The sequence below is a fragment of the Calypte anna genome, chromosome 1 (genome assembly GCF_003957555.1).
Source record: "Calypte anna isolate BGI_N300 chromosome 1, bCalAnn1_v1.p, whole genome shotgun sequence".
Lineage (NCBI taxonomy): Eukaryota > Metazoa > Chordata > Aves > Apodiformes > Trochilidae > Calypte > Calypte anna.
In genome coordinates, this window is record NC_044244.1 from 108728467 (window position 1) to 108754140 (window position 25674).

Below are 25674 nucleotides of genomic sequence, written 5' to 3' on the forward strand. Positions count from 1 at the left end.
CTCCCTCCTTCTCCTCCCTCTCTCTCTCTCCAGTTTCTTTATTCAGGTAATTCCAAGTCAGACTCATTCCAACTTGTTTTTGACTGACAGTGAGTGAAGGGAGACTGAGGGCTGTGTTTAGGTTGTGGGTTTGGGTTTTTTTGTTGTAGTTTTGTTTTGTTTTTTTTTAAATCATGCACAAATGCTCTATTGAAAATACAACCAACCTTTTATAAAAAAAGACTGCTTGACTTGTCATGACGATAACATCTAGTAAGGAATCTGAACATTGCTCTTTTACAGGTAAGAGGTATTTGTCAAAAATCCATACATGCTTAACAGTGCTTTGGAAACTGCATAACTGAAAGCTAATGAGTAGGTTCTTTTCCTATTTTTATTTCATTTTAGTAATTTAAGGATTTATAAACTGTCTGTAAAAGAAAAAATGTTTATAAGATTATGCCTTTCTGTGAACTCTGAGATGCAGGCAGTTTAGCGATGATAAAGCACAAACTGACATGGTTTGGTCTTTCCACTGATGCAAGTTTCTGAATGTGAGGTTTCTATTGTATATGGCTGATACACTTATATGTTGGGGAGGGGAACAGATAATGAACCTATCTTTGTACTTGTTTGCCTGCCAGAGATGTTTTCTTATAGAAATGCATAGCGTTTTTTAGGCTCTTAGAAACATAGATTTCAGTTGATAGCTATACTTTTTTTTTCATTGCAAAAATCAGTTTTAGTTAACAGTGGGAAAACTTGCCTAGAACTTTATACAGTTCCTGTTACCTATCTGTATAAGAAAAGATTATGTACATTTTCTCTGGTTGGTATAAAGAATGTAAACAGGTCTGAGTTGGAGAACATTATGCATTTTGTTCCAACTTTTGCACGTGTCTTCTTATACTTGTTCACAACTGGTTTGGCTTGTCCTCAGTAATCACAGTCCCAGTCTGAGGTGCAAATCCCCCTCTACTTCAGTGTTGCTTGCCTTTGCCTCCTTTTTATTTTCACACAGGGATCATACTGTAAAGAGATATACAGATAAGTTCCTTTTTTCTCCATGACGTACTGGTTGCTAAAAAGAACAAAGCTGGCTTTCCTCTGTGATCCAGGAGGATCTACACTGCTTTTTAACTAACCTTTTTTCCTCACTTGCCTTTGGATGTATTGGATTTAGAGGCATTTCTAGGGTCTTTCTGATCACAGTGCCAGAGTACCTATAGTCTGCTATTAGCTGCGAATTCTTCTTTAAAAATTGAGAGAGGGGGAGGGGGAGGAGGTGGGAAGAGGCAACTTGTTATTGCAGAAATGTCTTCTTTATTTCCTTGGTTGCAAAATGTCACAATGCTCTCTGCACTCTCTAATAATCAGTTTATAAGAGAGAGGGGAAACAAGCCTGAAACGTAACTGTGTGCTGGTTGTACAATAGAAATTGACATCGTTTTTGTAAAGTGGAGTGTAGATGAGACCAAAAAACTTCCCCAAGAATTTCATCCCAGTAAATGAGGCATGGCCTAGAGACAAAAACAGCAGCAGATGACTTGGGGCTTGAGTCTCACAACATACATATAATACTTCAATCCTGTTACTTTTTATAGAATTTCAAATGAAATCTAATAGTTCTTTTTTATCCTGGCTCCTCATGCAATGAAACAAACAAGTCATCATCCCACAACCCTGATTGGAGCTGAAATTTTTGTTTGCCCAGATGTCATTAAAGCAGTCTGGAGTATTATTCCCTCCTCCTCTCTCTTTCCTAAGACACACAGTTCACACAGACAGGCTGTATTCTTTGGGAACAGGTAGAGACCAAAGCTGTGAAGTACCAGGCAGTACTCCTGTGAGAGGCCAAGAAAAACAGAAACTTAACTGTTTTGCACACTGAACCGCAGAACATTTTGAAATAAATTTTTATTCACTTTGCTTCCAGGAAAAACAAAGCAGATTATGGGATGATTTTTTAATTTTCTTTTTTAATGGAGGGAACAGTCTTTACCTTATTTGCTATACTGTATATAATATGAAAATTAGGACAAAAACATTGTTTGGATCATTAAGAAGTTAAAATCCAATTTTTTTGTGCAAATGAACATACTAAATGTTAAATACTTGAAAGCTACCTTACTGCCAAGCTGTCCTTTTCCCCTTGGGATGAGAGAGTATTTATGGCTTACTTGAATGAGTTAATACAGGCTTGAGAATCATTTTAGCACCTAATCTGTTTGTATCATTGATACTGTAAGTGGCTTTTCATTAAGCATGTGCATGGTTCTGGCATAAACAGGGCTCATCTGGGAAAAGCAGCTTCCTTGAATTGGCTGTACGTGAATTGAAATTCCTGCCCATTCTATACCTATTTAACCTGAATCATGTGAAATTAACATGGATTGTAGGCAAAGGCAGTGGCTACATTACTGATGGGTTTGCAAGAAGGAAGAAAAATGTCAAGTAAGAACCATAGCATCTTCGCCTCATTCTAAGTGTATGAAACTGTATGACTAGGATGCTCTGAGGTTCACAGCAAGTAAGAATTCATGGTCAGGCAGAAGGGGAGCGGGCAATGAAGTGAGTGTTCTAAGTGTTGTCATCCTTTACTGGACAAAATACGTGCTTGGACATAGAGGGTAGGCATATATTTTGGGGTGACATATCTGCAGTAATTTTCACCCACTAGGGAGAAAGGTGTTTGTGTGGCAAAATTCATCTTCTAGCAGATCTCTTTGAAAACCATGGGCTGCCTGTGGTGAACGGTTGAAACTGAACTGCTGGGACATTGGTTGGACCCAGTGTGTATCTCACGGGAGTACCACAGTGTTATGTAGCTTTCCTATGTCTGCAGAGCACTCCTGGGGATACTGGGAAGCCTTGCAAGCTTTTAGTCACCAAGGCTGGGGAATGCCCTTGGCTATCTTGCTGAGGAGATCTAGCTCACTTTGCAGATATTGCTGGTCAGCATTTTGTTACTTGCAAACCCCCTTCCCTTTCTGCACTGTCTGCTGAGGTATGAGAGCCAGCTGCCTTTTTGTTGCCTCCCAGAAGGGCTTCTTGATTAAGAAGTGTCTGTCCTCCTCTTGGTTCAAAGTAGCCCCTGCAATTTGACCTTCAGGGCATAATGCATTTTATCTGGCTTTTAAGGTGGAGGGAGGAGTCTAAACTCTGTGGTTTAAAGCCTGGTGCCTTTTGAAACCTCATTTGACTCTTTACTGGTTTGTTTTTCTCATGGAGATTGTCAGCTAGATCTGTCTATGCTTAGAGAGCCTAGGTAAGCCACTTTCCCTTCTGATAAAGTAATAGATAAAGTGATAAAGTAAAGTAAGTTTTGACTGGAAAAACAGTATGGCCTGATTAGATTAATTTAATCACCATTGCTTTAACTGAAGTGATTCATTCTTGGTGAGATCATAGCTTACAGGATAACTCTCTGATTTTACGTTATGAATTTTTCTTTATCTACAATTATCACCTCTACATTGAGGCTATATGATAAAAATGTTTATCTTTTGAATAAATTACCCTAATCTGCCATGAGGTGATATACATAACAATACACCAACTTACATGACTTTAAAGGTATATTCTTAGCATAAACTGATGAAGAGAAAAGTGAAAAATATATAATGATATATAACGATCAAAATTCCCTCTTTTCCTTTCTAGAATTACACAGCTTGACAAACACATATAATAAAATAGATGTTCAAAAATTTTGAACTTCCTGCTTAAACAATTTTTATTTCACTCAACATTTGCAAATGGATATATTAATAAAAAAAAGTTTCTGAATCTTCTGATCTTGTCTGTAAACTGCCCCCATGTTTTCTGCTTAGCAAAATTCCACTCAGTGCTGCCTACCCTTACTCCTGGAAACGTTCATGCCAGCTGTCCTCTTCTGAATCTCCTCCAGCCTCTCACCCAAGCAAAAAGACTTCAGCTTCCTGCTACCTTATCCAGAAATAATGCTCCCTGAAAAGTTTCCTTCCTCTAATACTTCAACACCAAACCTATCAACAGTCCCCTCTCTCCACAATAGGAAGCCAAACCACAGCTCTGTACTGCAGATATATGAGCTGAAGGAAGACAAATAATGATGTGCATTCTGTGATTTTCACAGTGTTTGAGCCAGGTTGGGCTTCATTCACATACCAAATTTGTATTAGCATAAGGAAAGGGGTTAAAAGATTAACATAAAAAAAAATTAACGTTTTCTTTTATTACCAGATCGAGTTTCATTAACTGGTACACTTGGGTGACCTCTGTGGTACATGGTTGTTGGTCTATTGACTGTTCCCAGCTTACTGGCCTTAGAAGACAAGGCTTCTTTCCCTACAATTAGGCAGAAAGTGAGTTCCTATGAGGGACTACATTGAAATTAACATAGTAATGGAAGAAATGAAGGAAGTTCTTCCACAGAAATTGAAGATCAGGTTCGTGACCATCTGAAGAACCTGAAAGTGTACAAGTCCATGGGACCCAACGGGATACACCCACGGGTACTGAGGACACCAGCAGGTGTGGTTGCTAAACCACTGTGTGTTATATTCCAAAAGTCATGGCAGTCCAGTGAAGTCCCCACTGACTGGAAAAGGGGAAACATAACCCCCGCTTTCAAAAATAGAAAGAAGAAGGAAGATCTAGGGAACTACAGGCCGGTCAGTCTCAACTCTGTGCCCAGGAAGATGTCCAGTCCTGGAGCAGAAGAATAAAGAAAAGGTGATTGGGTGTAATCAGCACCCAGGGTAAATCGTGCCTGAAAACCTTGTGGCTTTCTATGAAAAGGTCACAACACCAATAGACAAGGGAAGAGCAACTGATGTCATTTACCTGGACCTGAGCAAAGCCTTTGACACAGTCCCACACAACATCCTGGTCTCCTAGCTAGTAAAATATGGGTTTGTTGGATGGACAACTCAGTGGAAAAAGTATTGTTGGGATGGCCACATCAAAGAGTGGTTGTCAGTGGGTCCATGTCCAAGTGGCGGTCAGTGTCAAATGGAGTCCCTCAAGGATCTGCATTGGGCCCAGTCTTGTTTAACATCTTTGTTGGTGACATGGATGGTGGCATTGAGTGCACCCTCAGGAAGTTTGCTAATGACCCCAAGATGTGTGTTGTGGCTGACACACTGGAGGGAAGGGATGCCATCCAGAGGGACCTTGAGAGGCTGGAGAGGTGGGCCCATGCCAACCTCATGAAGTTCAACAAGACCAAGTGCAGGGTCCTGCATCTGGATCGGGGCAATCCCAAGAAGGCTGGGCAGTGATTGCAGCCCTGAGGAAAAGGACCTGGGGCTGCTGGTGGATGAGAAGTTCAACGTGAGCCATCAGTGTACACTTGCAGCCCAGAAAGCCAACTGGGTCCTTGGAGGCATCAAGAGAAGCGTGGCCAGCAGGTCGACAGAGGTGATTCCCCCTCTGTGTTTTGCTCTTGTGAGACTCCACCTGAAGTTCTGTGTCCAGTTCTGGGATTCCTATTACAGGAGGAACATGGATGTGCTGGAGTGTGTCCAGAGAAGGGCCACGAGGATGATCAGAGGGCTGGAGCAGCTCTCCTATGAAGACAGACTGAGAGAGTTGGGGTGATTCAGTCTGGAGAGGAGAAGGCTCTGAGGAGACCTCATTGTAGCCTTCCAGTATCTGAAGGGGGCTACAAGAAAGGGGGAGGGACTTTTTAGGATGTCAGGCAGTGATAGGACCAGGGGGAATGGATTCAAACTAGAGGAGGGTAGATTTATGTCGGAAGTTGGGCAGGAGTTCTTCACCATGAGGGTGGTGAGACACTGGCACAGGTTGCCCAGAGAGGTGGTGGAAGCCCCATCCCTGGAAGTTTTTAAGGCCAGGCTGGAGAGGGCTCTGAGCAGCCTGATCTAGTAGGAGGTGTCCCTGCCCATGGCAGGGGGGATTGGAACTGGATGATCTTAAAGGTCCCTTCCAACCTAAAAATTCTGTGATTCTATAGTAAATGCCAGCTCATGGGAACTGCCCTTCCACATGTCTGATGCCTTTTGTGAAATGTGTTACGTGAAGGTGCTGAAAGCTCCTGTCAAGGCACAAAAGACTCAGACTAAAATGACCTGCAGTGTAAAAAGGCTTCCACAAGACTAGAGGTGAATGAACACAACAAGGGCATGTGTGGGAAAGCTAACAAATATTTTAATCTGTGTACGATGAACAAACAAAAGGCTTCAGGCTTGGTTCTTATTTACACTTTGGCTCTTTTACACTGCTGTGGGAAATGTAGAGACCAGAAGGATCTGTCATCTGATGGCATCACAGCATGAGCTCCACTTGAGGTCTGTTTGGTTTTATTTCTGAGATCAGAAGTCAGAAAAATACATAGAATTGCAGTGTACTTCAGTTAGCTTTGCAGAGATCTAGAGGTCTGGGATTCTGTCAGGAATACTAATCCTGACATCCTTGCTCTTTACCTAATAATGCCTTCACAGGGCTACAAGCCTCACTCCCGTTCCTGGGTACAGATAACAACAGTATCAGTAATGCTTCAGCCCAAGTCTTGAGGAGCACCTGGTCCTTGAAGTAAATTTCTACTCCGTTCTGTTGCTTCAGTTAAAAAAAAAATGCAACCAAAACCAATCAAAAAAACCTCACACAAACAAAACAACAAAAAGCCCTCCAAAACCTCAAAAAATCCCCAGCAATTAAACAGATGTACTTACCCTTAAATAAATATTTTGGAACTACAATGTCTAAAATTTAGTGTTGATTTCTTTTCCTATTAGTGTAAAATGACCAAACCTGATCATGACCCAGAATAATACTTACTGCTATTAAATCTCCTTCCCTTTTGTAAGGTCTCAGGTGATAGAGGACATAAAATCTTAAGATAATTTCTCAGTGTTTAGGTGCTGAAAAAAAGAAAATATTTCACTGGAGCAATACCAGTGATATATCCTTCTCCTGCACCTTGATGTGGGGAATATCTGCCTGTGTTAGAGGAGGGCAGCATGTCTCTAAATGCTACAGTACTTCCGTAGATTTTATAAATAATGATTACATAATGAAGGGAAAGGTTTAGTTTCTGATTGCTTTATATGATCTTAAGAAATCTGTCAACTACCCAAGCTGTAACAAAGACTGATAGTGTCACAGAAGTCAATAACCTTTGTATTCTCCCTAGAAAGTTAGATTTAAGTAACTTGCTAATAATACATAGTATGTAGGTTCAAATATTGATATTTAAATTTGCAAAAAAGCTAGGAGAAGGACCAGGTTCTCATTCTCCAGCCACAGAAGGGGTCAGAACAGTGGTCAAATTCTCAGCACTTTCTGAGTTCCTAAAACTCCTGTAGCTATTAACAGAAATTACTTCTGATCTGCAACTTTGTTAGATCTGCTCTAAATGATCTAACAGTAAATGAGGCATGATATAACACAGAGGAACATGCTAAGCAAACATAACAGCTAGAAGATATTTGTTGAAGTTGTAATGTGTCTTAAAGCAGGTATATTTTCAGGATTTGGTTGCAAGATGGTGAAGGGGTGAGTTTCATTTGTGTCAAAAGGGAAACTATTGTCAAACAGCATCAGAAATATCCAAAATATGAAGGGAACAAAAAAATCACAAGCAATAGACATTAATGAGAAAGAGGAACGACATGCCAACAAAGAGCAAAAGAAAGCACAGCTATGGGGGCCAAGGCAGTAGCTGTGGAGAGACTGGGCTGTAAGCTTTATAGATATGAAGTAATGAAAGTGCTATTTGCATTAATGAAGGGGAAAATTACAGTCAAAATAGTAGAAAGGAAGTAAGATTTTACCTAGACATTTGTGTGATTTGGCCACGGGACAGGTAGAATCATAGAATCATAGAACTGGCTGGGTTGGAAGGGACCTCAGAGATCATCAAGTCCAACCCTTGATCCACTACTGCTGCAGTTACCAGACCATGGCACTGAGTGCTACATCCAGTCTCTTTTTAAATATCTCCAGGGATGGAGAATCCACTACTTCCCTGGGCAGCCCATTCCAATGCCTGATCACCCTCTCCATAAAGAAATTCTTTCTAATATCTAACCTAAACTTCCCCTGGCACAACTTAAGACCATGCCCTCTTGTCTTTTTGAAAGTCATTTGGCAAAAGAGCCCAACCCCCACCTGGCTACTCCCTCCTTTCAGGTAGTTGTAGAGAGTGATGAGGTCTCCTCTGAGCCTCCTCTTCTCCAGGCTGAACAGCCCCAGCTCCCTCAGCCTCTCCTCATAGGGTCTGTGCTCGAGTCCCTTCACCAGTCTAGTTGCCTCCTTTGGACCTCGATATCCTTCCTAAACTGAGGGGCCCAGAACTGGACACAAGTGAGAAGGACTGTGAAGAAGAAGAGCATTGGGAAATAGTTAGTTAATAAAATGAAATTCTGGACTTAAAGAAAAGGGGGATTTTGGAGATGATGTGACATCAAGCTACTGACAGATAAGAAGTGTGAACTATACTGCAAGTGGAGCAGAGGAAGTGCTTTCAGACAGGACATATGGGGGCTTAGGGACATAGTTTAGTTGTGGACTTAGCAGTGTGCTGGGTTAACATTTTGACTTGGTGATCTTAAAGGTCTTTTCAAACAAAATGATTCTACAATTCTGTGTCCTTTTGGGAAAGACTGGGTTTTACAGTGTGTCACGAGAGCAGTTGATGAAGGGCTTTTCTGCATTGCCACCGGGCTGTCTTTTGCCTGATGGAGTCACAGTCTCCGGGGCTTTCCAGCAACAACACTATTTTAACCTTATTTGAAGAATGCTGCTGAAATTTGGTACATTTATAGTCCCGCTTAGCTGGTTTTTGCAGCTACTTATCTTTGGCAATTGTCTACAAAATGTTAATCCTGTTCAATAACACTAAAATAACATTAACATTTACTAGGTCTAATCACCCATTTCCCATCAAGTGTATTTTCCAATGAAAACAGAGACCTTTTAAAATTAAATATTACAGGAAAAGTACAGAGGGTTAGATATCAAAGAGTTTGATTTTTTTCCACTGAAATAATGATCTCTTGTGTGAGATGTAGTTTATTTCCTCATACCCCAGTTATTGTTTATGCCTCAACTCCTCAGCCAGACTATATTTCCATTGATGTATCAACTGAACCTTATAACAAGGTGGCAGAAAGTAATAGGCTAATGGTGGTATTTTTTGTTCTCATAAATCAGGCTGCTTGGAAAACATCAAAGTGACTTCTGACATTCATGGCATCTGGGAAACTTTCAAAAAACAAGATAGAATTTGCTGAATATTGTAGAATAAAAAAAAAATAGTTTGCTTATTCTGAATGTAGTTGGAAACTATTCTCAGCAGAACCTGAACAATGTTCTATTCAGTCTAATTACTTCAGTGATCAAAGCTGGACTGTCCTGAGTTCCCAACTGTAAAAGACTGTGGAGCTTTTGAGATGACATGGAATCATAAAAGAACACTTATGGAGATAAGGTATGTGTAAATAAACAAGAAAAATAACCTTTGAGTATAAGGAAGTACGATAACTTTGAAAAACAGCATGAGTTTTTTCTTTTTTGGGCACATTATTGCTGTTTTGGGGTCTTTTTGTGTGTGCTTTTTGCTTTTTGGTTTTTTGTTTTTTTTTTCTTGTTGTTCCAGCCTGTTACCACATAGCACCACAAAGCTTTTATGGAGGTTCCCGAGAAACTGTAGGACAAACCAAAATGAATAGTGAGTCACAGAGTTGTGTCCCTGGGTCCTAACAAAGGGCACAGACATTCCTTGAGCCGTGCTCTCCTAAGAGAGGAGTTCAGTGCACAAACATCACTACTCAATGAACCAGCCAGGAAACTCAGGTTGTCTTTACAGTTACAGAAAGCTGGGAATGTTCATCCAGGAGTCTTAAAAGTGTTGAAAATTCAGCTTTAGTGGAGATGAAAGATATAATGAATTCGTGCGATCAAGACAGTGCAGCTTAGACTGAAGAAGCCTGGACACAATTTTGAAAAGTAAAAAATTTCATTTAGATTTTGTGAAAGCAAGATGTTGTGATTTGTTACTTCAGTCAGTGTTTTGTTCCTCACCTGATTTAACTTAGACACACACACATCTCTACACAAACTTCAGAGGAAAATGGAATGTTTAGTTTTGGTTTGAACTAACAGAATCAAGAATAACTTTTTTTTTTTTTTTTTTTTTTTAATTTTACCAGAAAAGTTGAAACTTCTTTTTCTCATTTTTTATTTGTTTTGGTATTTTTGGTTTGGCAAGAAAATCAAAAAACATTGATGTGCATCAGTACATTCATGCTATTTCCTCCCTCTCAGAAGCCACAGTCTCTGCAGCAGACTGAGGGGTCTGTGTCATGGAAATTGGCAGGGATCAAGTAATTTGGAAAAGCAATGAGGAAAACAAATATTCTTTTCCCTCTGTTTCCTTGGGAGTTTATCTGGAAGACATACAGTCCTGGGCTGTGTAGCCTCCCAGTCAAGAAACTCAGGAAAAAAGCTTTTACTTAAACACCATACATTTTTTAATGCCCATTTTCACAGTATAAGAGTGACAATAAGGTTCTGTACAATGATAAAATTTTGATGATGGAAAGGATAAATAATTAACCTAGCATATTTTCATTTCCATTCGCTCAAGAGATACAAAACAGCCAACAAATTTAAATCCACAGTGTAATTTCAGCTTAACTTGGCAGGTGAACAGAGGCTTCAGAAATTACATTCCAACAAGTTTCATGAAACTAGGTGGCTCTGTAACTCAGAGAGGCTTTATTAATACCTTCACTGAGAAAAGGAAATCAACAAGGACTAGACTTAACCAGACATCAGAGAAATGGATGTCCACTTTTCCATGGAGGAAAGTGCAATTGAAAACACTTTGGACAGGGCCTGCATGGGTTTTTTTTTCAGTCCTGGGGTTCACCCTAGAGATGCAGTAGCAGGACAGAAGGAGCTCTGCTGACTCCTTCCCTGTGAAGCTACTGCCATCACCATGAGCTAGAATGGCAGCTCTTGTAGGAGTGAAGGCTTGAGCAGGGGTAGAAAGGTTGTGGTCCTGCATCCCTCCCTCTGCCAGGATACTGCTTGTGATAAGAGAACCATAGAACAGTTTGGGTTAGAAGGAACCTCAAAGATCATTGATTTCCAACCCCCCTGCATGTGCAGGGACACCTCCCACTAGACCAGGTTATTCAAGGCCCCATCCAACCTGGCCTTGAACAGTGCCAGGGAGAGGACAGCCACAGCTTTCCTGGGCAGCCTGTTCCAGTGTCTTACCACCCTCACATTAAATATTTTCTTCTTCATATCTAACCTAAATCTACCCTTTTCCAGTTCAAAGCCATTACCTGTTGTCCTATCACTCCATACCCCTGTAAAAATTCTCTCCCCAGCTTCCCTGTGGTCCCTATAAGGTCTCCTCTGCAGGCTGAGTATCCTCAACTCTCTCAGCCTGTCTTCACAGGAGAGGTGCTCCAGTCCTCTGAGCCTCTTCTTTGTTCTCCTCTGGCTCTCTGAAAGCGCTCCATATCCTTCTTGTGTTGGGGGTACCAGAACTGCACACAGAGGAACCCTTTGCTTTCAGTTCACCACCTTTCACCAAGATGCTTGTGGCCTGAAATACCTTATTAATGGGAGCATAAAATGTCAGAGCTGAAAACTACCATTTCCATTTTAAAATCCTCTCTTGTAGAATTGTAATGCACTACAGAGTGTTACTGAAGTACTTCATAGAAGCAGAATGGAAAAGTATCCCAACCAGCAGCTTATGCTACTTTTACTTTATAATTATTAATTTTTAAATCTTCTTAGCACTCCATAAATACAGCTCAGAGTCCTAAGCAAACAGTGGGGCTCAGGCCCCGTGCATGCACCTCCACCCATAGTCAGAAACAAAGTATTCTTATGGACAGCACTGGATCTCTCTTCTTTTTCTGCTCTTGAAATATCAGGTATAACTAAAATCCTCTGGAGGCTTTTTCTCCATCTCCTCTACATGCTCTCCCCCTCCTTCCCCAAAATATGCAGAAGAAGAAAAAAGGCATTTTTCCATTCATTGCATGGAGAGTATGAAAGTTTGGCACACAAGTGAGCTATGTACTGGAATTTGGGTGGGTCTAGGAAAAAGCACAGACTTCAGTGGAAAACATATATGGGTGTGTGTGTGTATGTGTGAGAAAAAGCCTTTTAAACCCTAAATTAACCACATCTATGGATTGGTCAGGAAAAAAAAAATGACAAAACTTCCCTGAAAGAAAACTTTTGGGCAGTACTGAGAATAAGCAACCCTACACCAATATGAAAGTGTCACTAATATTTTTAATTTTTTTCCCAACCACTTCAAAGAGCCAGGTGAAAGGCCCTAGTGTACACCCTGGTGCAGCCTTTTAGCGGTTTAAAGGACCCCTGTGCCCATTTCTGTCCCCCCTGGGAGCTGTGGCCACCCCCTGCTGCAAGGCAGCACTTGGCTGGGGCAGAGGAAGGGCTGGAATGGGAATGAGGGCAGGGATGGAGATGGGGATAGAGAGAGGGTGCATAAGCCCTGGGGGGACACCAGTGACATTCCAGGGACTGTGCTGTGACCACTTGGACAGTGCTTTGGAAAAGCTCATGGGCAGATTTGATTGTTGTGGTTACTGGTCTTTGTGGATGTGTCTGAGGGTTGCATTTGTGGAAATTACTTCGTGTCAAGGTCTAGAGAGTTTATTAAGGGCAATAGTGGCACAAAGTGAAATACACATAAGAGAAGTTGTGTCCACAACTGACTCTGGAAACACCCAATCTCCCGTTTTAATAGCATTTGAAAGTGCTTGTGCTTTACAGAATAGGCAGTGCATCATTTATGAAAACACACATACTATGAAGTTACATGTTAAATAGTAAAATTTCATCTATGGTTTCCATGTAAGTGCATATATAAGTTTGTCTGCAAAATTTCCTGATTTTATTTGAAATTATTGAATTTTCTGTCCAGAATTTGGAAGTTTTAATGTTGGTGTTTTTTTTTCTTTTAATAGACACCAAAGATTTGTTTGAGACCAAGTAGAACTTGCTCTATTTTTATCAGACCTGGACAATCTAGTGCAGAGAAAATGGTGTAAGAATGAACATTTTTGCAGCTGTTGTGTCCCTCAAAAAGAATATTGGCCACTTTTGCACTGTAATTCACAATGAAGTACTTCATTACCAAACAATAAGTAAGCTATATGTGTCTTTGCTGTGCCAGAAACATCAGCTGTGCTTTGCCTGATAGAGAAAGACATCTACTTTAAAATTCACAGGCTTTGGGTGAGGGAAGTGGATAATCACCTTACAGGCTGCATTTTGGTACCATGAAAGCAGAATTAGTTTGTGAAAAAACATTTTACACAGTATGAACTTGTTCACACAGGTAGGGCAATTCTTCATAACCAAATAACTTCCTGAGAAAATCAGTTTGTAACAAGTTTTAAGATGAAACCAAGTCAAACCCATCCTTCTTTTTTGAAATGTGCTTTGTAGTATTGCAAAAATCACAATGCCAAATTCACTAGTGTGTCCTGGCCATGAAGAAAAGCCATACATTTGGCTTATTTAGCAAGTTACTCTGCATTTATTGTCACTCTGCCTAGATGAAGCAGCAAAAAAGCCACACCATACATGTAAGAAAGACCCAGAAACTGTCACAGAGGGAAAACTTTGCTGCTGTAGCAGGCATCTACCTACTGGGTCAAGGAATAGTATTTCCCCAGTTAGATTTGAGTCTGTCTACATTAGGGACTTGATGAACAAAAGGTTACCAATACACAGCCCTTTAGATAAAATGTTTTTTTTTTCTCTTTCAGTTTCCTTGCCTTTTGCTTTACTAGCGTTATTTTCAACATTATTGAGATTTGTACATATTTAAAAGGTGCAGAAACTTTCTTTATGGAAAACTCATTTCATAGACTGGTATTTCAGTTTTGAGATGTAGTGACTGCATAGAGATGACAAATTATGAACTTGATTATTTTGGAAGTGTTTGTGAAAGTGTTTGTACACTGGGGTGTTTGTGGGGTACTAAGGTCTTGCGGTATGTGCTAAAAGAGTGCTGTTATTTACAGGACATGCAGCTTCTGTATGGAGAGAGCATATTAAAAAACTCTGCCACAGAAGAAGCCTGACACCCTGCAGGGAGCCTCACCTCCCAGCCACACCTACACTGAGCTATGAGAACCCTGGTGTGCAATGACTAATTTGAAAACAAAACCCAACTTGGCTGGGATACAGTGCACACATCATGCTATGAATTGGCATTGCAAATGGTAATTAAAAAGAGCAACTGGATGTGTTCATACTGTGTGACTGACATACAGGTAGCAACTGATGTCCCTGCTCCTCAGAATGAGGCCATGCTGATGCTGAGACCTGGTATCCAGAGCTGGGTTTGAGGCTCAGGGTATCTGTAGTCCAAGAAAGGGAAGAACCTTTCCTTTCAAACCACTCAAAGTTACTTGAAATCTCCCACTGCTGCCTGATAAACATCTTTCAGCTACCAGCCATAGTAGCAGAGAAACAGGGAGAAGTGACCCTGGGGAAGTCAAGACTATTTTAGACAGCTTTTGTGAACTATCAGCAAAGTGCTAACTTTTCTCCCTGCCTCTTGCATAACCATGACTAAGAGTATTAATATTCATTTTTGGCCACCTGCTGACAACTTAACTTGAAAATCTAGGATAAATGTCTGGTTTTGGTTTTGTTTACTTGTTCATTTTGAGGTGAAACCAGATTTTTTTTAGATCAAGAAATGAATTTGGAAAAAAAGAAAAAGCAAACAAACAAGAAAATAAATCAAGCAAGCTTTCTGTCCCACTAACACTTCTTGAGGTATAAAACAAAAGCAAATAATGCCAAACCAAGAGCAGATGGGCAAATCAGTTGCTGTAAATTTAACTTTATTAGTAGTATTACTAAGTGGTAGAGTAGGCATCTGCCAGCTTGTGAAGTGATGGATGAGTACTGGGGAGGTTAAAACCAAGGTGCTGCCCTTCACCTGATGTCAAAGAAGGGAAAACACGGACACAACCAAGCTGTGGTGAGGAGGGAATGAGTGTTCCTGAGACCCTAGGCAGCAGCCCAGTCCTGAGAATTTGTGCTCCACAGTGACCTGGGAGGAGACTCTCTTCCCTGCAAAATTTGCCAACCTTAACAACCTGAACAATAGATGGGTTCAGATTCCTTATATTCTACATAGTTATAAAAGCCACTACCATGTGACTAAAATACTAGAAGGAAGCAGAGTCATCCCACGGTAGTATACAGAAACATGAAACTCTTGGCACAAGAGCTCATGCGGTCAGATTATAGCCAAGTGATTATACCAGGCAGTATATAAATAATCATCAAGAGAGGTAAACTATGCCTCTGGGCAAGCAACTCAACCCCAGCCCTGAAAGAAGAAAAGAGCAGTACAGTCTGTCTGGATTCCTGTGCCTGCCAGTGCTCCCCTGGGAGCTGTACCCCAGTGAGGTGGCCTGTCCTGGTGCTGGGATGGGGAAGGCAGTGGGAGCTGGGTGTCAGGATGCTCTCACAGCAGTCAGAGCAGCTAGCTGGCAAAGGGCCAGCAAAAAAGAATTAAGTAGGACTTAGATAGGCCTTAGTTGACTAAGTGAAAAACAATTTTGCAGAAAATCCCTGCCCAGCTACTGCTTTGTGCTGGAAGTGCTCGACATATGCAGGTGTCTCTACTTCTGACCCTCATTTTGCTGAGTGCCCAACAGCTCTGTGTTTGAACATGTCACAAAGAACCCAGTAAGACACAAAATGGAGCAGTTTATCTCGTGTCTAAGCAATAGGAGCCAGAAATGTAGCATACATTGGCTTATTTTCAACCTCCAAACATGCCCCCTTCTCTACTTCTTCACCTCCCTCCTGTATAACAATGCTTCCTGAACTGTGTGGTTGCTGCCATTTTTGTTTCCAAATCTGACCATTGAAAGAGGTTGAGGTGAGACTCCTCCCTATGTCTGAAATGATTTGTTCCCACATTTCCACCATTTTAGGTGAGTTCACTGATAAGGAACTGGGTCATGGAGAGGGAAGACCTTGCACTTCCTAAGGAAGATGCATCACTCTATGGATGAGGATTTATAAGGACAGAAAACAAGAAAGCTCCAACATTCTTCTATGACCAAGCAGTTAGGGTTCTCAGATGGTCATGGAGAGTATGAGCTTCAGTCTCTACACCAACAATTGCTTGCATGTTTATGCCTTGCTTCCTGAAGGAAAAGGCACTGAAAATGTCTTAACACGAATGCAGAAGCACCACAGAACATGCTTTCTTGGCTTTGAGTTTAGAAATGGCTATTTTGTGTTGACTGACACATTAAGTAAACAAATGAATGAAAAAGTATGCCTGCTTTTGATCAGTCTTGAGGAAAACCTCAACCCAACGGGTTTAACCATTGCAAAATTGGAAACCATTGAAAACAGAGCCATATAATGGAGAAGTCAGGAGTATGTACTGTGAACCTACAGTGGGATATTTACAGAACATAAACCAGTGTCAAGTCTCATGAGAAACAACTCTGCTTCTGTGGTTGTGCGGTAAGCACAGCTAGTTTGGATCTTTCAATTTACATTGGGAAGTGTAGTGGGAGTGGGAAACGGGAGAGGAATGGAAGACTAAGCAAAATGGGGGAAAGCAGACCAGAGAGTCCCTCATGTAAATGAGAAAGGGAGATAGAAGGACAGGGTGTAGCTACAAAAAGCCTCCAAAGACATTCTAGGAGGGAAGGGAAAAGTGAATAAATAGTGGCAGTGACCGCAAATCAGGACAACAGTAGGCATTAAGATCTGTCAAGGTCTAGTCCTGGCCTTAGTAGCCACTGCTAACATCCTCTCCTCCTTTAGCTCAGTTCTGTCCCTGTGGTGTTGCTGAGATGTCTGTCCATGTCAGGGGTCTACTGTGAGGGCACCACTAATGTTCCTACAGCAAGCCAAAGATGTACAAGAAAGTGGAAGTGCAGGGTATAGTCTTGATAAACATAATGAAGCAATAATGTCCCTTTCAGCCTGGCAGAGTAGTTCTGGCACCCAGCCCCTCAGAAACAGAAAGGACAAGCTCTCATGAGTCTGTTTGGACTTGCCTGTGTGGAAAGAGGCAGGTAAGGTTTGTACAGCAAGAACAAGGAAAGGTTTAGTGGGTGGGGAAAGCATTACAACAGAGGCAGATTTTAAATGCTTAACTGTGCTAATGAAGTTTTCGAGGCTGAAAAGATTTTGAAGCAGCAACACACCATCAAGGGAGATGTTCACAGGTATTGAATGTTGCATTGATAAAGAAAAGCAATTCCTAAATACAAAAGAGCAGAACAGAACAGGTTTCTGGAGAACCTTTTTCTCTTCTCCAGTAGCATTATATAAACCATATTACCCAACACAAAAAGGAGAGTGGCAGAAGATAATCAGCTGACTTACTTCTTTCTGAAAGAAATCTTTGGTATATGTGAATGTTCTGGACTGGAGGCTCTGCACAGCCAAGTTTCCTTTTGATCCACAAAGCCCAGGGTAGAGGCTGGGGATCAGGATTTGAAAGGTCAGATGGCTCACTTGTATTGTTCAGACACTGGCTGTATGTGCTTTTTTTCTACTTGGAGGCCTGATCCAGAGACCTGTGAAATCACTGGGAGCTTCTCCATTAACCTCAATAAGCTTTGAGTCGTATTTTGCCTTCTCTCTGCCTGCTTGGTTATTTTCCTATTTGCTTGCATCTATTTGGTTTATAATGCTCATCTGCATAAATTCATAGTTGCTGCAGAGATTTTTATCCTGCCTTTGAACAAGATTCCAACAGAAATCTTTGTCAGAACCAATGCCTCATGAGATTTTCCAACTTTACTTCATCCTCCATGGCCAGATATCAGGCGGGCAGCCTAGGAAAGACAATGATGGAGCTGGGTTTTAGTCTCTTAACACGTCTGTAAATGGTTGCTGTCCTGGCCCTGCTACAAGGGATGAAAAACCTGCCTCTGGCCCCCACCCCTGGCACTGCCAGTGTCACAGCCCTTGGGCACTGCCTGCAGGCTCAGCCCTGCCTCTGGTTTTACCCATTCGTGGGTACCAAGCCTGTGCAGAGGCACCATTCACAGGTCTGCTCAGAGCTGATGAAGGGCTCTGCAGAGGGAAAGGAAGCTAAAGGCAGAGCTTTGGGAACAGATTTTGACTTGGGGTATTTACACTTACCTTGGCTCAGTCCTTTTGTGAAAGAAAAGGTGTTAATTTAGCTCTTTAATGCTACATCTTTCATAATACAACTGACTTGCAGCCTGCCTATCACCACTTTCAATTCTGATTAGTCCTAGCACTGAAGGACCCTTTTCTGAAGCTCAGGGTAGCAGTGTCCAGCTGTATGATGACTACATACTGCAGCTGCTGGTGGAACTGAAGCATCCTTTTCCAGCCACTGCTTTCCTACTACTACATCTGCTCTCTCATTTTGTATTCCGTAACTCAGCTGCAGAGGATTTTGCTAGCTGACAACTGCATGGAATGACCTGGTGCATAGCTCAAAAGGAGGAGGGTGTTCATGCTAGGCAGAGCACTGAGAATTCAGGAGGGACTTTTATAACCTACTGAACCACATCAGACCTAGGAAAGATCTGAAGATTATGTTGTTCTTTTCAATGTTTTCTTTCCTCACCCACGATTTATTTTTTTTTTTAATTCCAGGCCTGCTAATGGTTTATGCTGGTTGAAAAAACAATTTGGGTTTTGCCCCTGTATCAGAGTGGCAGCGAAGCGTGAGTGAGGGTTTGTTCAAGGGGCAAAGCATATCTGATTTGAAAAAAAGCAAACAGCTGAGGCCATTTGGACAAGTCATGCTCCTGTACACTTGTTGTGTTTGCCAAAAGAGATCTTGCACAAGCAAATCTGGCTTCATGCATCAGGAACATTCTTGTGTGTATGCAAGCTGGCTCCTACTTCTTGATAATGTGGTCTCTGGAAGCGGTGTTAATGTGCTTGTTATATCCCTGGCTCCTGGAATTACCTTAATATCAAGGTATTCGTGGTTGGTGGTATGGTATGTAGCTCTGTGTTTTATTGACTTTGTCTGCACTAAACTTCCTTGCCAGCATATGCTCTGACGGGGAGTCTCCTTTGGCTGTTCCAGAGGGCTGGTGAGGAAAAGAGGTAATTCACAGGACACTGAAGTGCTAGACAAGTCTGAGTTGTTTTCATTTTCTTCCCTCTTGAGGTATCTGTTTCCTTAACTGCACTGCAGTTCACTTCTATTTGCAGCTGCAGTGTGAGTAGGTTTTTGGGGTTTTTTCAGTAATAAATAATTCTTTATGAGTGTAAAATTCCTTAGCTAATGGACAGTAGAATATTTTGTATTTAAAATTACTACTGTTATTATTCAGGCTTGTTTGCCTGTATTAACTTACTATGGAAGACATGCCTTTTGATTTAGTGGGGAAGATGTAGAAATCAAACAAACCAAAATCTTTTGGTTGAGGTGCTGGGGATGATTGTCAGGATGAGTCTCTGAGGTGTCTATATAAGATATAAGATGGGAAATAGTAATGCAGCTCTTATTACATGGGTTTTATATATAAATATACCCACAAATTACTTACTGTGGGATACTGTTCTGGTCACATCACAGAGGAAGCTGTGGGGAAATGGGGGACAAGGGAGATCCCTTCTTTGAAGCCTGTTTTTGTTCCATTGTTGGTTTTATCAGAATTTGTTCCCCTACATAACTGCTGCTGACTGCTGCCAGTGCTAAAGGAGGGGAGAGGAGGCACTGCTGCTCCAAGTCAGTGTGGCAGATGTTTTCTTCCTGTTATCAGTGTGGTGGAGAAGAAGGGAAGTATTTCTTCAGGGAAAGGAAACCAAGATGAATTTCCCTGGAGAGGAAAAGAACACTGGAGGAATTCAGGATCACACAGGAAAAAGTGATGTAAGGGAAAAAAAATAGGAAGCAAATCAACACAAAAAATACTCTACCACCAAAAAAAGCATCAGAAATTGGCTGGGATCCATTTCAGGAAATCACTGTAAAGCTGAGTAACTTTGTCACATACAGAAATATGAATCAAAGGAGGACACAAAAGATGACAGGAGGGCTCTCATACAGCCTCATACATCTATGGCAGACTCCAAAACTAACAGCTCTGCCATGTTGACCTCACATGTGTAGATCAACTTTACACATGGGGACAGTACAGTGAGAAATGGCTTTTGTTTGCATTGAAGCACAGTCTGGAGCATATTAATCATTGACTAGGGCTGCAGCCAAAATTACTTCTCATTTTAAGCCTGAAATGGTAGGTTTGTACCTATCCCTCTGTTAATGATGATGCTGATGATGCCCAGGGAAGACAGTGTACCACGCAACTACCTTCCAATCTACTGCTCTGTGGGAGGAACTCCTCTTCTGATACAGCATTTCAGTACATCTGTAATGTCCTCTGCCAGGGCTGGAAATGTGGCAGGTTGCAGTGTCATAATATTCTCCTTTTGAGGCTCCTGGACAGGGAACAATGTACTTCAGGGCAGAGCAGAAACAACTGCAAGAATTCTTACCAGGCCTTTGTGCAGGTTAAAACTGTGGACCCATCTGGTACTAGAGATGAATGTGTATCATGTGTACCAAATCTGGCACATGAAGGAAGTACCAGAGCCACAGTGCATGCAAGGCAGGGCTACTCTGCACAACATACCCAGTGCATCTCAAATATGCCAGATTTATTATACAAATGCCAACCACTTGCACAGAAGCCACTATTTCTAGGGCACGGTAGGACCATGCTGAGTGTGGTGTGCCAGGTGGCCACGTGCTGCTCACCTTGAGCCTTCCCTGACCCCAGCCAGGTAAGTCTGCTCTTCACCAAGCCCACAAGCTCTTTCTCTGCCCCACTGTCACAAGCCCATCAGTTGGAGCACCAAGGAGGGAAGGTGGAGCCTTGGCAGTCTCCATCCTCTTGTCCTCCAGGGGAGGAGCTGGCAGCCCTGGGGAGCTGCTCCCAGGAGCAGACATCCAGCTAGGCTGAGCAGGGGGTTGGGATGGGGGGATATCCCCAACACTGGATTGGAGAGGCCAGCTATCTCCTGGCCTAGCAGTTTTCAGCAGGGAAATTCGTTCTGACAGCACAGTATTTGTGCCTGGAAGTAATGGCTAAATGGACGTGTACTTGAGAGGAAGAAAGGTACTTATTTTGAGACAGATTTTTGCACGTGTTTATAACTATGGCTTATTTGGGGTGAGGTTTAACGTGGGGAATGGAGTCTCTTCACTAAGTGATATGCATGTTCCTAAAAGGTTCCCCATTAGAGACTGTATGTAGATTATATATATGTACTGTGCACTGGCACTAGCACTTGACTGACTTTGCCTAAAGAGTGGTTTCATGAATGCTCCTTCCCACTCCTACCCCTCCCAACCCCCCCATTTCCTCCCGTTGTACTTTTATAGATCACTTGAAGGTTTTTTCCTGTTTACTATCCGGACATGCTGTGCACTCTGTGTTGATTTGACTGTCACTTAAGGAATCTCCTACTGGGATCACTGGTGCATTCCTTTCGAATATATATATATATGGCAATGGCTCCTAGGCTATGAACAAGAAATGCTAGTGATAAAACCAAAATTGAAATGAGCTACAGGTGTTAATAGGAGTTAAGTTTAATTGTCCTTTCCCAGAAAATCTGCAACACTGTGATGGGTATAGTAAGAAAGAAAAAAATTCTCCTTATTTGACATAACAGGAAAGGTACTTCAGTGAGCAATTATGCTGATGTCCTGGACTGGCACATGTGTGTACTACAAATATATCTTGTACTTCCTGCAAAATTCTTTTAAGTAGTTATAAGGAAGACGTTCTTTCCACCCCTGCTCTCCCCCCCTCCCCTCAAATGCTTCATGAAAATGATTCACTTACTTGAGGCTCTTTTTGAGGAAAACAATGGAACAAAACAATGCTTTTTGTAGGACTTGCCAAAGTACAAAGGATGCATAGGATGTTTTTTTTCTTTGTTGTTTTTGTCAGCAGGAAGTTTTGTTGTTGGAAATGACTATAACATGCACTGTCCTTGCTCTATGTAATCACTATCTGGTCCTGCTAGCTGGGTCTTGTTATTTGCCTCATCAAACTGGCACAGGCACCGTTCTGCTTCACTCTGTGGGCTTTGTTCAGTCCTGAATGTCTGCACACTTACTGTCCATCCGGACTGATGCACAGTAAACAAACTTCAGGAGTCGGGTTGTCCAATGATTGCTGGGTTTGCGCAGGTCAGGGCCCATGGCTACAATGCTGATTTTGTGATCTGCATCTTTTTTTTTTTTTTTTTTTTTTTCTCCCTTAAATGGCTTAAAGTCATAGCACTGTACTCTGCAAACAACTTTGAAGTGTTTTCAGGTGTAAATATTCCTTTCCAAAACTCAACTTTGATCTGCTCAGGTTTGCTTTGTTTCCCTCTAGGTTAGCTGTAGGTTTGTAACAAAGAGCCAGATCCGATTGAGTAAATCACTTGTGGAAGTTAATTGTTCACAGTGAAAGCTGGTTTGGCTCATTTTGCCTCTGTCGCAGGAAGAGACAGAGCTGGTGTGCTGGATCTGCGTTCTAAACCAAGCATTGACGCGACTTTAATTTTGATCAGATGTCTCTCTTCAGGGCACTAAAGAAAACCTGCTCAGTAATCAAAAAGAGCCTCTTCTCTAGAGAAACGTAAGAAAAAACTTTTAATGTATTTTACAGAAATAAAGTACTTATATAAAATTTGAGCTTGTTTGAATTTCTTTTGCAGGCTATCATAAAAGAAACCTACTTCTCCGTATTTGGCAGTCACCAGAATCAAAGAATGATTATATTTTTTCCCTGGAAAAAAAAGAATATAAAATTGTTTTTAATGTCAGATACTGCAGGATGTTAGCTTTCTATTCAAACAGTTTTTATTCACTGCTGCTATGTTTAGATTATGTTTGTGCTTTCATTTCAACAGAAATTACAAATGCTTTTCAGAATCAGTCATGTGCTTTGATTAATAAAATAAGAGTCTTCTTTTATTCTCTCCGTAGGACTGAAGCAGTAAGAATGGAAACCACAAAGGTTAATATGTCCCGTGTCCCGCTGGTTAATGGAGGCATCAACACTGCCATGCTGAAGGCACAAAAGCCCCGTGTGATGTCCAAAAGCGGTCACAGCAACGTGCGGATAGACAAAGTTGATGGCATTTACCTGCTCTATCTTCAAGACTTGTGGACTACTGTCATAGACATGAAGTGGAGGTACAAACTCACCTTATTTGCTGCTACTTTTGTTATGACCTGGTTCCTCTTTGGAGTTATTTACTATGCCATTGCATTTCTTCATGGTGACTTAGAAATAAACAAGTTTACCCCCAAGCGCGAGCCATGCGTCAAGAATGTAGACTCCCTGACTGGGGCTTTCCTCTTCTCCCTGGAGTCACAGACAACCATTGGCTATGGATTCCGTTTCATTACAGAGGAGTGTCCTCATGCCATTTTCTTACTTGTGGCCCAACTGGTCATCACCACCTTGATTGAAATCTTCATCACAGGTACCTTTCTGGCCAAAATTGCAAGACCTAAAAAAAGGGCGGAGACTATTAAATTCAGCCACTGTGCTGTCATTACTAAACACAATGGAGAACTTTGTCTGGTGATCAGAGTGGCAAATATGAGGAAGAGCCTCCTGATACAGTGTCAGCTGTCTGGGAAGCTTCTTCAGACATATGAGACCAAAGAAGGGGAGCAGATCCTGCTGAATCAAGCCAGCGTCAAGTTCAATGTTGACTCCTCTTCAGAAAGTCCATTTCTCATTTTGCCTTTAACCTTCTACCATATTTTGGATGAAAACAGCCCTTTGAGAGATCTCACACCTCAAAATCTCAAAGAGAAGGACTTTGAGCTTGTAGTGCTCCTGAACGCCACAGTGGAGTCCACCAGTGCTGTCTGCCAAAGCAGGACTTCCTATATCCCTGAGGAGATCCACTGGGGCTATGAATTCATGCCTGTGGTTTCTCTCTCTCCAAGTGGAAAGTACGTTGCAGATTTCAGTCAGTTTGAGAAAATCAGGAGAAGCACAGATTCTACTTTTTATAGCGTGGACTCTGAAAAACAGAAACTGGAGGAGAAATACAGGCAGGAAGATCAAAGAGAGAGGGAACTGAGAACAATGTTGTTACAGCAGAGCAATGTTTGATTGAATGGACAAGCAATTCTTCTGGCAAACTGAAAAAAGTACCGTGCTGCATTTCAGCTATGAAACCAGCAGTGAAGTCCTGTTCATCAGATAGCACTGGTGCATAGTAAACCTATCCCTTTCTTTGGCTAAGTTGTTAAGTATTTTGTAATTAGGCAGGTTTTCTTGGTTCATGATCATGACTTAGCAAAGTTGTATTTGTATTAAGTCTCTGCCTAATACCACTATGAAAAGCAGACACAGCTCTTTCCGTTTGAAAAGTGAAACTGGAGGCACTGTTCTGATTCCTTCACATATTTATTTGACGTGGTTTTTACTGTGAGCATGCATTTGCAGAGACAGCACACAGTACAGCTAGAAGAAAATATGCTCCTTTTAAATATGTGTATTTAAAATATACATCCTTGTACCAAGTATTACATTTGCAGGGATTCTTTGCACTGGAAGGAAGCTGACTCGAGAAATGATATGGTTGGATGTGGGAAGAGCCTGCAGGGAGGTGACAAGCTCCTTAAATATTGAGGAAGGGTGACAGAGCAGTTGTGCTGGGTGGTGAGGTAGGGAGTTCACACTCTGTCTTTGCCATTCAGAGTTTGTTTTGTGATTCTTTTGTCATTGCTCACTTGTTTAACTTTGTTAATGCCTGACATATATAAAAGCAAGAAGGGGAGATGAGGGAAAGATACACAGAATCATAATGGTAATCAACTAAGATTAAAACTGGCTTTGAAACACCTGTTTTTTATCCAATGTAAATAGCTTGTAATAGCAGCATAACAATACGTTTCTACAGAAAGCTTGCTTTGCTATGGACCTTATTTAATTCTGGTTAAAAGAAAGCTGTAATGTCTTTAGACAATATTTACTTTTTCTGGCAACCATAAAGGACAGCCATTCCTTTCATCCATGTCATTTTTGGTCTATTAAAACCATTCCACTAATAAAGGAATTTAATTTGAGCAGCTCCTGATTTTTTTGTGACACGGGGAGATGGTATGGTAAGTTGGAGATACTGAAAGATCTGGGTGCTTGGCCTAGACAGTTGCCTCCAGCAGAAACCGAGGAACTCAGCAGATCACTAAAGTAGTCAGATTATGGGTAGCAAAAGTAGCACTGCCAGGTAGCAGTGGTGTCCACATAGTGTGCCTATTATATATAGGTCAGCTTCTTTTAATGGGACCTAGAAATAATTTCTGACTAATTTCTTTTGCTTCTCTAAAGCTTTGGCAAGGAAAAGCAGTATTCAGTACAAGTTTTGGGTCTGTGGGCCAGGTCTTGGCCTGAGGGCCCCCAATGTGATGAAAGGACTTTTGGCATCATTACACTTACTGTTAGCTTCTTGGCATCATGTGGTCTAGTGGAATTCAGTCATGCAGTTTGCCATACAATATTCCATACAATAAATGAATCTAGCTTTGTGCTTAAAGAGCCATGCAGCAAGTTGAGCATGGAGGTGCTTGTGGCACCAGTAATGAATGTCAAGAAGAGGGGAGCATACACTGTGTGGAGTGATGGTGATAAGGAAGGGCATCAGAGACTTAAAACTGCTTGTTTT

The 25674-nt window shown here is 41.5% G+C and overlaps 1 protein-coding gene across 3 annotated transcripts; it reads left to right on the forward strand.

Moving 5' to 3' along the window:
* KCNJ15 (potassium inwardly rectifying channel subfamily J member 15) lies at positions 1 to 25015 on the forward strand. Of its 3 annotated transcripts, XM_008497195.2 has the most exons (3): positions 22492 to 22622; positions 22973 to 23960; positions 24159 to 25015. In XM_008497195.2, the coding sequence occupies exons 1-3, from the start codon at positions 22555 to 22557 to the stop codon at positions 24180 to 24182; spliced, it is 1080 nt and encodes a 359-aa protein (XP_008495417.2). In that variant the 5' UTR covers positions 22492 to 22554; the 3' UTR covers positions 24183 to 25015. The 3 variants fall into 3 exon arrangements, with proteins under 3 accessions (XP_030310290.1, XP_008495417.2, XP_030310282.1); XM_030454430.1 differs by lacking the exon at positions 22492 to 22622 and adding an exon at positions 1 to 282 and having other exon boundaries at positions 22973 to 25015; XM_030454422.1 differs by having other exon boundaries at positions 22973 to 25015.
* Positions 25016 to 25674: the final 659 nt, after the last annotated feature.

Excerpts from the sequence above, each read along its gene's own strand:
- KCNJ15 (XM_030454422.1), top strand. The coding sequence starts at position 22,555 with ATGTCTCTCTTCAGGGCACTAAAGAAAACCTGCTCAGTAATCAAAAAG. Across the intron at positions 22,623-22,972 it reads AGCCTCTTCTCTAGAGAAAC|GACTGAAGCAGTAAGAATGG; the intron begins GTAAGAAAAAAC and ends TTCTCTCCGTAG.